General features: G+C 40.6%; 1 protein-coding gene across 1 annotated transcript in view; it reads left to right on the top strand.

Annotated features, from left to right (window-relative positions):
* The window catches only part of taok1a (TAO kinase 1a), a 60816-nt gene that overhangs the window by 31492 nt on the left and 12943 nt on the right, over window positions 1-16381 (top strand). Inside the window, exons 2-14 of the mRNA XM_034169148.1 lie at window positions 4883-5141; window positions 6941-7012; window positions 8700-8801; window positions 8880-8925; window positions 9063-9159; window positions 9269-9382; window positions 9488-9579; window positions 9753-9846; window positions 12858-12939; window positions 13044-13211; window positions 13291-13491; window positions 13608-13736; window positions 14272-14508. Of these exons, the coding sequence (XP_034025039.1) occupies window positions 5010-5141; window positions 6941-7012; window positions 8700-8801; window positions 8880-8925; window positions 9063-9159; window positions 9269-9382; window positions 9488-9579; window positions 9753-9846; window positions 12858-12939; window positions 13044-13211; window positions 13291-13491; window positions 13608-13736; window positions 14272-14508 (1566 nt within the window). The 5' untranslated portion in view covers window positions 4883-5009. The remainder of the gene's footprint in view (window positions 1-4882; window positions 5142-6940; window positions 7013-8699; window positions 8802-8879; window positions 8926-9062; window positions 9160-9268; window positions 9383-9487; window positions 9580-9752; window positions 9847-12857; window positions 12940-13043; window positions 13212-13290; window positions 13492-13607; window positions 13737-14271; window positions 14509-16381) is intronic.

The following is a 16381-nucleotide window of genomic DNA, read 5'->3' as shown; positions in this document are numbered from 1 at the left end:
CCAGCTCTGTTGTCTTGTCCTGCTGCATTCTTGTGCATGTATGAGCACTGGTTTGAATGTCTTGTGTTAATATAAAGGTATCAGTTATCATCACTTACGTGTTCTGTTAAAAATGCCACCGTGAGATATGATAACAAACCTCAGTCATGGCCAGCACAGGCAATTGAGAGAGGCACAGTCTAACGTGGTAATGAGGCTTTATTTCACAGCTTTCTGAAATAATGAGTTTGCTCAGTGTTGTGAGACAAAAGATGTCTGCTTGAGCTGGGGGTTGTTGTGCTCCGGGTGGGGAAAAAAACTCTTGTGACTCTAACGTCATCTCTGCATGTGTTGGCAGCTGATCATCTGAGCCATACTCTTTCCTCACTGAACTCCCTGCATGTCTGTTCAACAGTAAGGCTTAGTGTGACAAAACACTCGAGGCATTGCATATTTAATACATACTGTGACTTCATGAAGTAGAATATTTTTGTTGAACCCTTGAATTAACGAAGCACCGTTCTGGGAGTCCATATATGGTATTGTGGGGGGTCCTTTGTTATTTCATAGTCAGTGTGACTGCGCTTGGAATTTATACACAGGTAGCATTCAACATGTTTACACATGTCCTTTACACAGCTTTCTGAATTTATTAGCAGTATCATGTGGGGTGATGCATGTTATTTCATGAGGCCCATTGCCAGGGGGTGATATGTGACTTCATTGGAAGGAGGTGGTGCGCCACACCAACTGCCACTCCTTCAGTTTGCTGACCATTGAGACTCGGGCCTGGGCTTTGGGACTTATGTTCCTGCACAACTGCACTTCCTGGGGAAGAGCAGACTGGAGCAGAAGCTGCTGGTGGCCTTCTGTCATGCCACCATTGAACGTGGAATGGCATACCGCATCACAGCATGGTTTGCCGGGAGTACAGACGCGGACAAAGAGGTTCTGCAGCGAGTGATAAACACCGCCCAAAAAAAATAATTTTGCTGCCCCATCTTGAGACGATGGGGCAGATCCTCTCAGACCCCTCTCATCCAGTACATCACCTGTTCAAATATGTGCAATCTAATTTACTCTGTGCCTTATCCAGAATGTATATTTATTTGTTTTAAATAGCTTGTACTTATAAGTCACATTTTTCACTTGGTCTGCTAAGTTAGTTATTTATAGGTCATAGGTAATAGCTTCTTTTCATCTTCTCAAACTCAGTTGCGGAGTGGCACCCCGAATCTTGTATATGTGAAAATAAACAAATAAAGCTTCTATTCTAACAACACCAAAAGTAGGCGTATTCACCTACAGAGATCTGGCGTTTGAAAATGAAGTGTCCGTGTATAAAATTGGCTGTGTTTCAGTATTTTTGTTGGATCATTTGAATTTTTACGTTGTGCTAACTAGGCACATATAGCAGCCAACAACTATTTTCAATGTAGTTAATGACTTAATCAGGGTTTGCGTTTGAATTTTTCATGACTGGGCCCTGGGACACATTAGGTATTGAACGTGAGTCCCCAGGCCCAGCCCAGAGTCCCAGCACCTTGAGGCGGCAATGGTGCCTTGAACGAGTGCCGAATTCCGTACATAGAGGGAGGTGATGGTCTAATGGTTAAGCGTTGGGTTTGAGACCAGAGGATCCTCTGTTCAAACCCCAGCCTGAACAGAAAATCACTAAGGGCCTTTGAGCAAGGTCCTTAATTCCCAAGTTGCTCCCGGTGTGTAGTGAGCGTCTTGCATGGCAGCACCCTGACATCGGTGTGAGCTTTTGAGATTTTTGCAAATTCATTTCAAACAAAAAACTAAGAAATCACATGTACATAAGTATTTACAGCCTTTGCCATGAAGCTCAAAATTGAGCTCAGGTGCATCCGGTTTCCACTGATCATCCTTGAGATGTTTCTATGGTTTAACTTGAATCCACTGGAGGTATATTCAGTTGGTTGGACATAATTTGGTAAGAGACAAACCCATCTACACACACACACGCGCACACACACATATATATATATATATATATATATATATATATATATATATATATATATATATATATATATATATATATATATATATATATATATATATATATATATATATGCAGGCATCCATTTCAAAATGAGCCAATATTTGCACAAAAGCAACCAAGTCTATCAGTTTGAACATTAAATATAGCTTGTCTTTGTGGTGTATTCAACTGAATATAGGTTGACGAGGATTTTAAAATCATTGTATTCTGTGTTTATTTACATTTCACACAACGTCCCAACTTCATTGGAATTGGGGTTGTGTGTGTGTGTCATTGTGCAGAAGAAATTACATATGATCAGTACATTCTGGTTGAGGTGTGGTGCATGTTTCCTTTGTTGACAAATGTGCCCTTCTGTTGGCAGAGCAGAACTGGGCACATAAATACACTATGGATGCCCCATTATGATTTAATCCAGTCATAATCTACCATCCTAATGGGAACCAACAAAGGAGTTGTCAGTATGATATAAATTACACCTGATTGAGTTATGGCCTGGTCACAGGGCATACAGTGATTCCTGAACGAAGGGGGGAAAAAGTCACAAAACGTCGAGAAAAGGTCGCCAAACAAGCATTATCACCAAATAGCCTGCAAATAGAGCGCGCAAAAAGAATGGAAGAGGAATGAAACGGAAGCTTACGTTGATCTCCACTCTTGAAACGAAACACACCTGGAGCCACTACTGGAGCAGTGTGGCTGCATCTCTGCATTCCAGGACTCGGTGCTGGGATGGAGCTCATAATGCCTGAGTCCTGGAGAAACTGCAAACAGAAGTGTGCAATCTGACCCACTGTGGAGATCTGTGCACACTTCGGTGGATCCACCTGCTCTGGTTCCTCATCCAGAGCAAAAGAGGGATCATCTCCTCATCAGAATCCTCACTATCTGGTTTAGTCTGACGGCACGCTGCGCGCTCCGTCTTGCTCCAATTTATAAAAAAAAAAAAAAGCTTGTTTACCATGGTGGCTGCAATTTTGCTGTATTATGTTACTAAGACATATATAGAAAGCTGTCAAAAGGGGGAATAAATATAAGTGTAAAGATGATTGAATATGTCAGAGCAGTCGTGTGAATGCCGCGCATTGACTCCCCCATGTACGGTTATTTTCACCAGCTGCCAGGGATCCACAAAATGAATTCTGCCTTCCAGAACAGCTCTTCATATAATCTTCTGAATCATCTACCTGTTGTCACATGTAGAGAAGGGTTGGATTGTCATTCCTGCACTCTTATTGTTATATTTAATTAAAAAATAAGTGCACACAGGAAGCAATGGCTGCTGCTGACGCTACCATTGGAAATTACATGCCTTTTTTGTTGTTTCAAATTCAGCAGTTGCTTGTAGTAGGAGCATGGTTTTCATTTTATTATTGGTAAAATAATTCATTGAATCCACACAAAAGATTAATTCTGGCTGATATAAGGTTGGTGAGCCCAGTGAAGCTGACCCCCCCCATCCAGATAAAAAAAAAAAAAAAAATTCAAGCAAACAGGCTGAGTTTGCCCTGTAGTTTCCGATGGTACATGAACGCAGCAGGAGCGCTCACAAACCGGCTTCTGCACCGTGTAAAAACATTCAGCTGGTTAAAGGAAGTCAAACTAAACACTGTTACAAAAACTAAGCAAACGATAAAAACTGCCAAGAACAACAGCAAAATGAAATACAGATGAATTGAGGTTTTCGGCAGCATTCGTTCAAATTTTTTGACAGTTTAAAAATCCTGACGAAGCGTCAGCTGCAGGAACGAAGCTGCGCGAAGGTTAAACGATGTCAATGAAATTCCAGATTTCTTGTTTCGTTTGGGCTTTGTTTCCCTTCATTAAGTGCCACGTGGACCGGGCCTTAAAACACGCAATGTTCCTTCTGGCTTTCTTTTCACATGCACTACTGCTGACAGTGCATGTTTTTAAAGTACATTAAGAAGGTGCTTAACTTTAAATTTGCAGTAAGTCTGTTCACACAAATCATGAACTGCGTGTCAGTCTTGTTGTTTCACAGCGTGGGGCCGACACAGCGAGTGATAACTCTTCTGCTCACATGGACCGTGCAGGCATGTAGTCACAGGGGTGATGTGTGGGAACAAACCTTTTTAGAGCAAAGGCCCACTTTTGAAGACTGGTGGTGTTATAAGAATAATAACAGTAACATTAACCAGTAGACTGCTGGTGGTAGTGGACATTGGGGTCTTTGACTTATTATTTGTAATGTACTTTATACTGTGTTGGCTTTGAAACAAACTTTTGTGCTCAGAAATTTCCAAATGAAGTAAATGGGATGGACATATTTGTTTCTATTTCTTCGTATTCAGGTGGTAACTAGAGCATATGCATTTATCTCAGGGTCACAGGCCACACTTTTAGATTTTGTCACTAGCACGATTGCTCTGGAGTAGAAATGCCTGGCATCACCAAACTTAAAAGAAAGGTGTATAATGTAAAAACCTCAGGCAGGTTCAAAAATAGATGGCCTTGATGTCAAGGTCAGAGGGTCTTGCTACAACCACAGGAATTCTGCCACCCTGGGATTTCACTGCCATGGGGGATGAGGAGTACCACGCCGTCAGTATTTTATGATGATTGGGTCTTTGGTCCACTGGCATTTTTACCCTGGAACATCCACATGACCATCCACAGAATTGGTATCACAACTAACCAGGACATTTTATAGTGGACCAGTGTAGGCAACTTGAGTTAATCCTGTTTGTTTTATCTCTGCACTCGAGCTTGAGGCAACCAAGTACCCAGTCATGTTAAAATCCCTGTCTCACTTGGATTAGATATTTGGTGTGAGTTTATCACTGTGCTGCGGTTGTCTTTTTTTTTTTCTCCTCATATCTTAATTTTTGTAGATATTTTTTCTTTTGTTTTCAGCTTTGAACACATATGAGACTACTGTCCTGCAGATGAGCCATCGGTGGGGGCTCTTAAGTCGCTGTCGCAGACCCAGATAGTTACTGGCGGCAGCGGCATTGCCCCCCCCCCTCCCCAACGCCACATTATGCCCAACAGCAGCCGGGCAGGGAGCGTGAAGGACCCTGAAATTGCAGAACTCTTTTTCAAGGATGACCCAGAGAAGCTCTTCACAGATCTGCGTGAGATCGGACATGGCAGCTTTGGTGCAGTGTATTTTGTGAGTATTTAAACTCATACATACACACACACACACACACAAAATCAGATTCAATGTAAAATATTTGCATTTAGGAAATAAAATTTTTCCGTCAGGTGTTTTTATATATATATATATATATATATATATATATATATATATATATATATATATATACAGTATACAGTTAATTGTATATTGTTAATACAGTATATTGTTAATACAGTTGATACAGGTAAGGAGTGCAGAATAGGAGGGCTTCTTAAAGAAAAACTAGCGGGTCTGCGAGAGCCAGAATTCTTGCTGGCTGGTAGGTGATGAGATACTTATTTCATGTAATGAAATGCAAATTATTTAAAAATCATACAATGTGATTTTCTGATTTTTTTTTTTTTAAGATTGTGTCTCTCACAGTTGAAGTGTACCTACAACAGTGCGTCTCAATTATTTTCTGTTACGCCCCAAATATGTCCATACCTGTGTCATATGTGGCTAAAGGTCCGGCAAGGCTTCAAAACTCATCCGTATATTGTTCGTATCTTCAGTGAACGCCATTATAAATACCGTTCTGATTGGTCTTACCGACCAGTCAGTCCGGCAAGGTTTCAAAACTCATCCGTACATTGTCCATATCTTCATTAAACCTTGGTCCGTACCTTTAGCAGTCCCGCAGAAGATACGGATGTACGTACCCGTAACCGCTTCATTAAAGAAAACAAAAAAGAACGAACTCTAGATCATCTTACAGCAAAGAATAACTTTAACATTGTTTTTAGTCTGTAGCACAAAAAAATTTGTATCACTTTGCTTGAAATTAAAAAAAATTAACCCTTAAACTATAAACATTTTTTGACCTACTGCCATTTGATTCTGAAAAACAAAATTGAATAAAATCAATAAACAATAATAAATTCAAATTGATCAGAACACTTACTCAGGAGCATAATAAATAAAACACTTTAACAGACAAAACAAAAATGAATAAAACAATTTGTGCAGATTTTTTTTTTCTTTCTTTTGCAGCACTTGCATCATCCAGCATGACAGACCATGTCTGCTGCTGCTCAGCTCCTCTACTATGGTGCTCTGAAGCTAACGGTGCTCACTGGTTTACTGAAGCAGTGTTCACAAAGTGGGATGATTGCTGGCAATATTCGGCACGTTTTTGCTGAAAAACCTCAAGCGGCTTATCTGTATGATTGGGGTGTAATGTCTTTGTGACGCCTTAATTTATTTGGCTTCATGCTGTCCGCTGCCAACATTTTAAGACACAGCGATCTTTCCTCGTCTCCCGCCGTAGTGTGAAAAAAAACCCTACATGGAACTGCCTTCCATTATGCAAGAGTCCTCAATACTCCCTGCGCACACTCTGACAATGAGAGCGCCACTGTCACCTACTGTAGTGGATGTACAATTACACTTTTTTTCTGGTACGGGGGTGGGGGGGAAGCATGTTCCCCGCACTCACACACACCCCGTGGCATCATACCAGGGGCGTGCCCCACTGTTTGAGGAGGACTGACTTATAATAAAAATTACAGCTCTCTCTATTCTTTGTAGGGGGGAAAATTAGCAAAATCGACAGTGGATCAAATACTTATTGGCCTCAGTGTATGTGTGTGTGTGGTAGAAGAACATTTTTACTTCTTAAATAGCAAAGAGGTAAATCAAACGGGACAACACCTTTAATGGTTAAATGGCAAAAGAAAGGCCTGAGGCAGAAAAGTTTCCTCAGGATTTATATTACTCAAGTTGCTTATTTTCATCAGTCTCTTGAACAGATGGCAATCATATAGATATTTGATGTGTTTATCATTCAGGCACAGGATGTGCGGACAAATGAGGTGGTAGCCATCAAGAAGATGTCCTACAGCGGGAAGCAGTCCAGTGAGGTATGGTAGATCAATATCAACAAATGGCCTTGGTACACTTAATTTTCCCTCACATACACACACTGCCAGAGCCAAGTGTTTTCACCGAGTAGCCTCTTAACACATCTCCTGTGCAGCATTAATGCTTGTTTGGATTGACCTTAATAGAGTACTTTAGACAACTTGTCATTTTTATATACGAGGTCTCTTAGATAATAAACCGACCCTTTTATTTATTTTTTTTAACTATATGGATTTGAATGACATGCGATTACACCAATCATGCTTGAACCCTCGTGCGCATGCGTGAGTTTTTTCACGTGTGTCGGTGACGTCATTCCCTGTGGGCAGGCCTTGAGTGAGATGTGGTCCCGCCCTCTCGGCTGAATTCCTTTGTTTCACACGCTGCTCGAGACGGCGCGCGTTGCTTTATCAAAATTTTTTCTGGACCTGTGAGGAATATCCGAGTGGACACTATTCGAGAAATTAAGCTGGTTTTCTGTGAAAAGTTTAACGGCTGATGAGAGATTATGGGGTGTTTCTGTCGGTGTAAGGACTTCCCACGGAGCGGGACGTCCTGCAGCGCTTCCAGGCGCTGTCGTCGGCCTGTTTCGAGCTGAAAACATCCTAATTTAAGGCTTAATTCACCCAGGACATCGTGAGAGAACAGAGAAGATTCAGAAGAGGCCGGCATGAGGAATTTATGCGGACATTCCACTGTTTAAGGACATTTTTTAATGAAAGACGTACGCGCAAATTCGCTGAGTCGTTTCCGTGACGACTCGGCAAATCTGTGTGCGCCGCGACAGGAAAAACACCTCCGTGTTGAAACCATTTGTAGAATTCAGGCGGCTTTTAATGGCTTTCAACAAGTGAGTAACTGAGAAATTGTTTAACAGCTTGGGCATGTTCCAACTTGCCCATTAAGATTTCCAACGGAGATGTTTTTCCTGCCGCGACCCCCCCGCGGTCGGGTCCAGCCCGACATGCGACTCTGCCCGCACGTTCTTTCATTACAAAATGACCGTTAACAATGGAATGTCCGAATAAACTCCTCATGCCGACTTCTTCTGAAAGTTCTCTGTTCTCTGACGACTTACTGCGTCAACAGAGCCTGAAATGTGGAAGTTTTCAACTTGAAACGGCGAGACGCTGCCGCCTCGAAGCGCAGATCGCCGTCAGGCGCCGTGGACCGTCCTTAAAGCGACACTACTAGACCAAAATCTCTCATCAGCCGTTAAAATTTTTACCGAAAACCAGCTGAATTTATTGAATGGTGTCCACTCAGTTGTGCCTTACAGTTTTGAAAAAATTTATATCAAACAAAGCAACAGTCTCTGAGCCATTCCTAAACAATGAAAAAAATCGACGAGCGGGTGGACGACTCCTCACTCAGAGACTGCCCACAGGCGAATGACGTAACCGACAGGCGTGAAAAAACTCTCGCATGCCCACGAGGGTTCAAGCATGTCTGATGTAATCACACGTGATTCAAATCCATATGGTTTTTGAAAAAAATAATAAGGTAGGATACTTTTCTAATAGACCTCGTATATCTAGATCATGCCATCAAATAGCTGTTAAACTTATGTTGTAATTTCAGCACATAATTTACTGAAAGCAAGTAATGCCAAATGTTTTTTCTTCATCTGTATTAAATGGTGATTATAAATTTGTTTCTGCTTTTTATTAAAATGTATATTCTTAGAAATGGCAGGACATAATCAAGGAGGTGAAATTCCTGCAGCGAGTACAACACCCAAACAGCATCGAGTACAAAGGATGTTACCTGCGAGAGCACACAGCCTGGGTAAAATAAGTGGTGATAATTACTGCAGCATTGTCACACTGATGGATAACACAATTTAACACAACACTTTCTTTGTAGTTAGTGATGGAATATTGTCTTGGTTCTGCTTCAGATTTATTGGAAGGTGAGTTAAAACTCTGACTGTTCCGTTGAAGTGGTTTATTTTAAAAAAAGGAGCAAATGATGTCAACTTGTTTGCTGAAATTTTTTTTTTTTTTTTTTTTTTGAGTTGTAATGTTATTTGACTGGTATCTCCACCAGTTCACAAGAAACCTTTACAAGAAGTGGAAATTGCTGCAATTACCCATGGTGCTCTTCAAGGGCTGGCTTACCTTCACTCCCACAACATGATTCACCGGTGAGGGTTTCAAGTGCTTAAGAAAGTGCTGGAAAATAAATGCACAGGCCTTCAAACATTTTTGTTCTTCCGTGTGGAGCTACAGTCATTGTCCATGTGTGTTTAACAGAGATATCAAAGCAGGAAACATCTTGCTGACAGAGCCAGGGCAGGTCAAACTGGCCGATTTTGGTTCTGCTTCCATTGCCTGTCCTGCCAATTCCTTTGTCGGGACGCCATACTGGTATGCTGCAAATCATGTGTATTAATGGTTTCACTCTTTGCAAATGTTTACTTAAAGTGTTACCTGCATGTCATTGCTGTTTTTATTTATTTATTTTTTTTAAAGGATGTCCCCTGAAGTAATCTTGGCCATGGATGAGGGTCAGTATGATGGAAAGGTGGATATTTGGTCTTTGGGAATAACCTGTATTGAATTAGGTATGGTCACTGCTGAGATAATGCCATTCATTGTTGTATTTCTGTCATTTTCCCAGCTTTTATTACACGCTTTACATTCATGATTCACTAACTTGATTTGTACTTATTTATTGTCTTGTGCTTTTCTTGTTTTCATTTTTGTTTCGATCAACTTGCCGCTTTTTTTTTTGTAGCTGAGAGGAAGCCTCCACTGTTCAATATGAATGCAATGAGTGCCTTATACCATATAGCACAAAATGAGAGCCCAATGCTGCAGTCAAGTGAATGGTGAGTTATGTTGTTAAATATTAAAGTATTTTCTGTAGTTTATGAATCACAATGGTGCTTGTAGGCATGAAGATTGTAGGGGCTATGGCCAATAGGTAGGACAAGTATGGCATCAACAAGGATGTAGTCGCCTTTGTTTAGAGGGAATTTCATGGTAAACAACAAAATTCATTACTTGGTGGAAATCTGAATGAACAAATTTATTCGGCACACACACATTCTTAACAAAAAAATTTGTGAATCACAAATGAAAAAATTGAAACAATTTCCTAGTTTGAGCAGCCAAAAGGTTGTAGGCAGAAGCGAAAGCTTATAAACACCCATCCCTTTTATCATTTACAAAACACATATATACACACACACACACACACACACGTATGTATGTATGCTTTCTTTTGTATGTATGTAGCACCTGTGTCCACCATTCTACACTACTCATTCTTTGGAATGGGTGGGTGGATGCTTTTGGGTCCAATCTCCAATTAAAGGTATTAGGCCCTTTCCAAACATGCGGTGTGGAATACCGTCCTGGTGAGTGAATTTGGATTCAGAGAAGGAAACATTTGTTTCAAACAAATAACATTCCTTTATTTAATTTTAGCACAAAAAATAAGCACCGTAACAAAGTTCTACATGATTCCTGTGTTTGCTAAAGCGCAAACAAATTGCAACCATAAAAACAAACCCACAATTAAATTCCAACTCTTAAAATGCACAAAAGCCTGTTTACCGACTCCCCTCAAACACAACACGACCCAGGCCCACGCGCGCACACATGCACATTCACACAGTTCTGTCTTTTACTCGCGCTTCCCTGCGAGAGAAACCGTATGAAGCCAAACATAGCTTGTCTTGCAGACCAGTCCTCGGCCTGCAGTCCAGAATCCAACCGCCCAAGTGCAGTGAAACGTCTCCAGTGATCTTGCGATATGGGAACACGTTCTGATGAACCTGCAGGGAACCTCAGCGCAAAGCAGACAGATGTGTAGATCTTACAACACGGCCATGGCCAGCGTGTGGAAACAGGCTACCTGATAGATGTTTTGGAAGATGCGTATTTTCCATCAACATGTCTCCGCCACTCCTGGGCGTCCGTTTCCCTGCTTGAGGTCGTCGTGCACTCCTGTCTCGCCATCTGTTGGTCCTCCTCGCTCAACCGCAGTGATTCCCGAGTCTCCTCCTTCTGCGCCCACCGACAGTGTGGTCACTCCTGCCAAATTCATGTCCGCGGTCAGTGTTTGCTTATGCGGCATCGGAACTGCTCTCAGCGTCGCTCAGTCTCCAGAGCAAGTACAGACAAAGATTAGTTGGTGAACCAAATGTCTCAACACACCCGAACAAACACTGCGCAATCAAAGAAACAAGTAACAAACTTAGTTAACCAAACTCTTCATAGTGTAACAAGCAATTATATTTTATAACATTTTTAAGCCAACTAAAGTACCAGATAATTTAATGCTATCAGAACAGTTTTTCCAAATTTTTACACCTTTTACGAAAACGTAATGACTTTTTACAGTAATACGAGTCTTTAATTGATCAAATACTAATGTTCCTCTCAAATTATAGGACTCCCTCATTTTGAACAGTTCCTGGACATGTTGAGGCAAAAGTTTATTTTTAACTTTACACATGTTGGATTTGTGTGTTTCCCCAAGGTTCAATGCAATAGGTCATATATGGGACAAGTAATGAATGATACAAAGTAACTAACAAAAGTTGGGAGAGGAAGTCTTGTGCTTTATACAGGATTGTGGTGGCTTTTGACATTTTAGTTTTAATGTTGTTAGTGAGTTTTCCAGCTTAATTTATCATCAATAAAACTCCAATAAATTTGGTTTCAGTTACAATTTCAGTTTCAGCATCATTTAATAATAAATTTCCTGGGGTTATTTCCAAATATAATGCACTTTGTTTTACCAAGATGAAGCGATAATTTGTTTAAATCAAACCATTGTTTGAAATTTTCTCTCTCCATCATGTCCAAGAACTGTCCCAAATCATCCCCACTACAAAACACCATTGTCTCATCATTGTATACCCAAGTTCATACAACAACACAGGCATAACCATTAATAAACAAATGCCAATCACTTAAAAATTTCCAAGTCCGAAAGCTCCCTTACCATCATGATTTAGCTTCCTCTGGGGAGCCATTTAATTTAATCAACACTTTACAGTACCTTATCAAAATTGCTTGTATTTTCTGTTTGTTGCTGAAGCACTCTGGCTTGCCTTGCTCTGTTGGCATTTTTTTTTTGTCAGGTGTTCATTGATGTACATGTCAGTTCCTCTCAGCTTTTTAGACTGCCGCAACAAATCCTTCTTAACTTTTCTGTTCACAAACTGGATAATAATGGCTGGTTTGGACTTGTTGTCTTTCCTTTGGAGTGAGTGACAGTCCGCAATGTCACTGTTGTTAATGTGGATGTCATTTGAAGAAAATTACATCTGACCTTTGACCCTAATGAATCTGATCTTCAATCAAATTGCTGACCTTACCTGGACAAGTCTGGAATCTACATACTTATCTGTGTCAAGTTTGATCCAAAACAAATTAATTGACCCCACTGCTGTCATTTGCTAAAATGAACACTTTAAGAACAATTCTGGGATTAGTCTTTACCCACATACCAAATATGGTAGAAGTCAGTCAAACAACTGGGGAGGAGTAGACAATCAGAGAAATGGACATAACTTTGATCACAGTGATTGATCTTTGAAAGATGTGACCTCCTCTGGACAATTCTGAAACCCACCTCCACAGATGTACTGAGAGAAAAAACAAAATTCTGATAGAATAACCTTTAACTTTGGCAAAATGAACTCTCTTTTTAAGATTAATTCTGGAGGGGTGGTCTTCATCCACATGCCAAGTATGGTCGAAATTGTCCAAAGGACTAGAAGTAGGGATACAAACAAACCGGCAACTGTTGCTCAGATTATTGTATGATTCCTGAAAACAAATTTCCATGTTAATCTCCTTTTCTATTTTCCATTATGCTCTTCAGGACAGATTATTTCCGAAATTTTGTAGATTCTTGCCTTCAGAAGTTTCCCCAGGATAGGCCAAACTCCGAGGAGCGTTTGAAGGTATGAATCAGAAAATCTTTTCAATCTTGAATGGGGTATTTTGATGTTTCCGTCCAGTGACCACACTCATCTCTTCACGTGAGAGCTTTCTTATCTTTTCCCAGCATGCATTTGTTCAGCGTGAGCGACCAGAATCAGTTCTAATAGACCTGATAATGAGGACGAAAGATGCCGTACGGGAGCTGGACAACTTACAGTATCGTAAAATGAAAAAGATCTTATTTCAGGAGGCCCGCAACGGCCCTACAGCAGAGGCGCAGGATGAAGATGAGGTTTGTGTTCAGTTTTGATTTTTGTGTATCTAAGGGGAGAGCAGTGTTTCCACTTTGCTGCTGTCTGTTGTCTCATTAGGAGCCAGAACACAGTGTGAGTAGGACGGGTACAGTGAACAGTGTGGGCAGCAGCCAGTCCATCCCCAGTATGTCCATCAGCGCCAGTTCTCAGAGCAGCTCAGTCAACAGTCTGACAGATGCTGGTGATGACAAGAGTGAGTTGGACATGGAGGGCGGCCACACCGTAATGTCCAACAGCTCCGTCATACATGTCAAACCGGTGCGACATTTTAGCACTTTCCTCATTCTACAGAATTTTTAAAGTACTCAGTGTTTCAAACTGTACACGGCAACCTGTTAAATAATCTTTGCTATGTAATTTTGCACAATCCTTAGGAGGAACAGGTGAACCACGAAGAGGTGGACCCTCATACCAGGCAGACTGAAACGCAGTCTCCCCCAGGCCAAACTCCACGGCCAAAACGGAACCGTGAACACTTTGCCACCATACGCACAGCCTCTCTGGTAAAAAGTTATTTTTACAAAGCAAGGAAACATTGAAATTAGGAAAGAAATAATTAACTATTTTAACGCAGGAACATTTCCCACATTCAGTTAAAAACAACAACAAAAAAAAAAGGTGTAATGGTCCATTACCCACACCTTATGAGTGTGAATCACAGTATGTCATTCAGTATACAGGAACAGCTTGTCGTGTGTAGATGGTGCCATCTTTTGGTCATAAAACATAATGCAGTATCTTTTTCATATAAGTCACAGGACCTCTCAAAAGTAGTATTTTTTAAAAATAATGTATATTCCATGACTTAGTCCAGAAAATACGGTAATTCCATTGACTTTCTCCTCCCTGTGACTTAAAGTGGTCCAGATCAGTAAATCTACTGGTAGTCTTTGTTTATCATGAAAACTTGCAGACTGTTGCTCCTGTGGTTACCTGCCACAGATCTGCTGTAAAGTCTACATTAAGTAAATGTTTAAATATGACACATTTTCTTTCCCAAGCACTGTATAGAAAGAGGGTATCCTTTGTATTTTCCAGGTCACTCGCCAGATGAAGGAACATGAGCAGGATTCTGAGTTAAGGGAGCAGATGTCAGGCTACAAGCGCATGCGGAGGCAGCACCAGAAACAGCTGATGGCTCTGGAAAACAAACTGAAGTCTGAGATGGACGAACACCGACTGCGCCTGGACAAAGAACTGGAGAGTCAGAGGAATAGCTTTGCACAGGAGCTGGAGAAACTGGTCAAGAAGCATCAGGCATCCATGGAGAAAGATGTATGCTTTGTGTTTAATTGCTGGCTTACAGCTATAACTTCAACATTTCTGGCACTTGAAGTGGCCATCAATTTTCATCCCCCGTGAACCTGACAAAGGAGTGCTGAAACTTTACAGATCCTTGAAAAGCATACTGATTGAACCTTAATTAGAAATGACAAATATGAAGCATATGATGGACAATTTATGTTGCATTATGAAATGTCCGAGCACAGTTGAGGGATTTTTGTTTTGTACAGTTTTTAAAGTCTGCAGCAGTGACAGAAGGGCAGAGCTGTACTTGTGGTTTTACAGGGGAAGGATGAGCAAAGAAAAGTTTCAGCTCTTAGTTTTCAATAAATTAAGTTAGCCAACAATTTTCAGCATGACTGCATGCAAATTTAATTAAATTATTTGGATAGTCCTGACTTTGACTACTTTGGAAAAGAGAGAAACTGGGGGATAAAAATGACCTTGAAAGAGAACAAGATGAATTAAATGTTTTAGGATTCCTCTGTGAAAAATATTGAACAGTGTCACTGAAAGTCACCAGATTCCTGTGATTTCCATTTCATCCATGCCACACCTCCACCCAGTGGTAGGCACAGTTCCGATAACTGCTCATTATTGAAGCTAACTTTTTTGTTAGCAGATTAGCTTTTCAGCTGAATTCAAAACCATCAGCAGACCAATTAGCTTCAGATAAATTTAGTTCCGATAACGTTTATACTGCTAATGTTTGTTTTTTGTTTTTTTTACATAGTAACAGTGAAAAACATTTATAAACCGTGTTGGCTCCAGTCTGCTATGTATTTTGCAGCAGTGAGGCAGCTAAGAGGAGCTGAGCTCAACTCTTCCCCAGCAGAAAGGGCCTGGCCGCTAGACTACTACAACCACAACTTAGCTGTAGCTTCCGATAAATTTTTTGGTGGTTTATCGGTTTAGCATTATTAAGATACAGTAGTGTTTAGAATAATAGTAGTGCTATGTGACTAAAAAGATTAATCCAGGTTTTGAGTATATTTCTTATTGTTACATGGGAAACAAGGTACCAGTAGATTCTCACAAATCCAACAAGACCAAGCATTCATGATATGCACACTCTTAAGGCTATGAAACTGGGCTATTAGTAAAAAAAAAAAAAAAAAAAAAAAATAGAAAAGGGGGTGTCCACAATAATAGTAGTGTGGCATTCAGTCAGTGAGTTTGTCAGTTTTGTGGAACAAACAGGTGTGAATCAGGTGTCTCCTATTTAAGGATGAAGCCAGCACCTGTTGAACATGCTTTTCTCTTTGAAAGCCTGAGGAAAATGGGACATTCAAGACATTGTTCAGAAGAACAGCTTAGCTTGATTAAAAAGTTGATTGGAGAGGGGAAAACTTATACGCATGTGCAAAAAATTATAGGTTGTTCATCTACAATGATCTCCACTGCTTTAAAATGGACCAAAAAACAGACGCGTGGAAGAAAATGGAAAACCATCAAAATTGATAGAAGAATAACCAGAATGGCAAAGGCTCACCCATTGATCAGCTCCAGGATGGTCAAAGACAGTGTGAAGCTAATTTATTTGCAAGAATCCCCCGCAAAGTCCCTCTGTTAAATAAAAGACATGTGCAGAAGAGGTTACAATTTGCCAAAGAACACATCAACTGGCCTAAAGAGAAATGGAGGAATATTTTATGGACTGATGAGAGTAAAACTGTTCTTTTTGGGTCCAAGGGCAACACAGTTTGTGAGACAACCCCCAAACTCTGAATTCAAGCCACAGTTCACAGTGAAGACAGTGAAGCATGGTGGTGCAAGCATCATGATATGGGCATGTTTCTCCTACTATGGTGTTGGGCCTATATATCGCATACCAGGTATCATAAATCAGTTTGGATATGTCAAA

The sequence above is a fragment of the Thalassophryne amazonica genome, chromosome 4, assembly GCF_902500255.1.
Source record: "Thalassophryne amazonica chromosome 4, fThaAma1.1, whole genome shotgun sequence".
Lineage (NCBI taxonomy): Eukaryota > Metazoa > Chordata > Actinopteri > Batrachoidiformes > Batrachoididae > Thalassophryne > Thalassophryne amazonica.
This window is presented reverse-complemented; position numbering and strand designations above follow the sequence as displayed.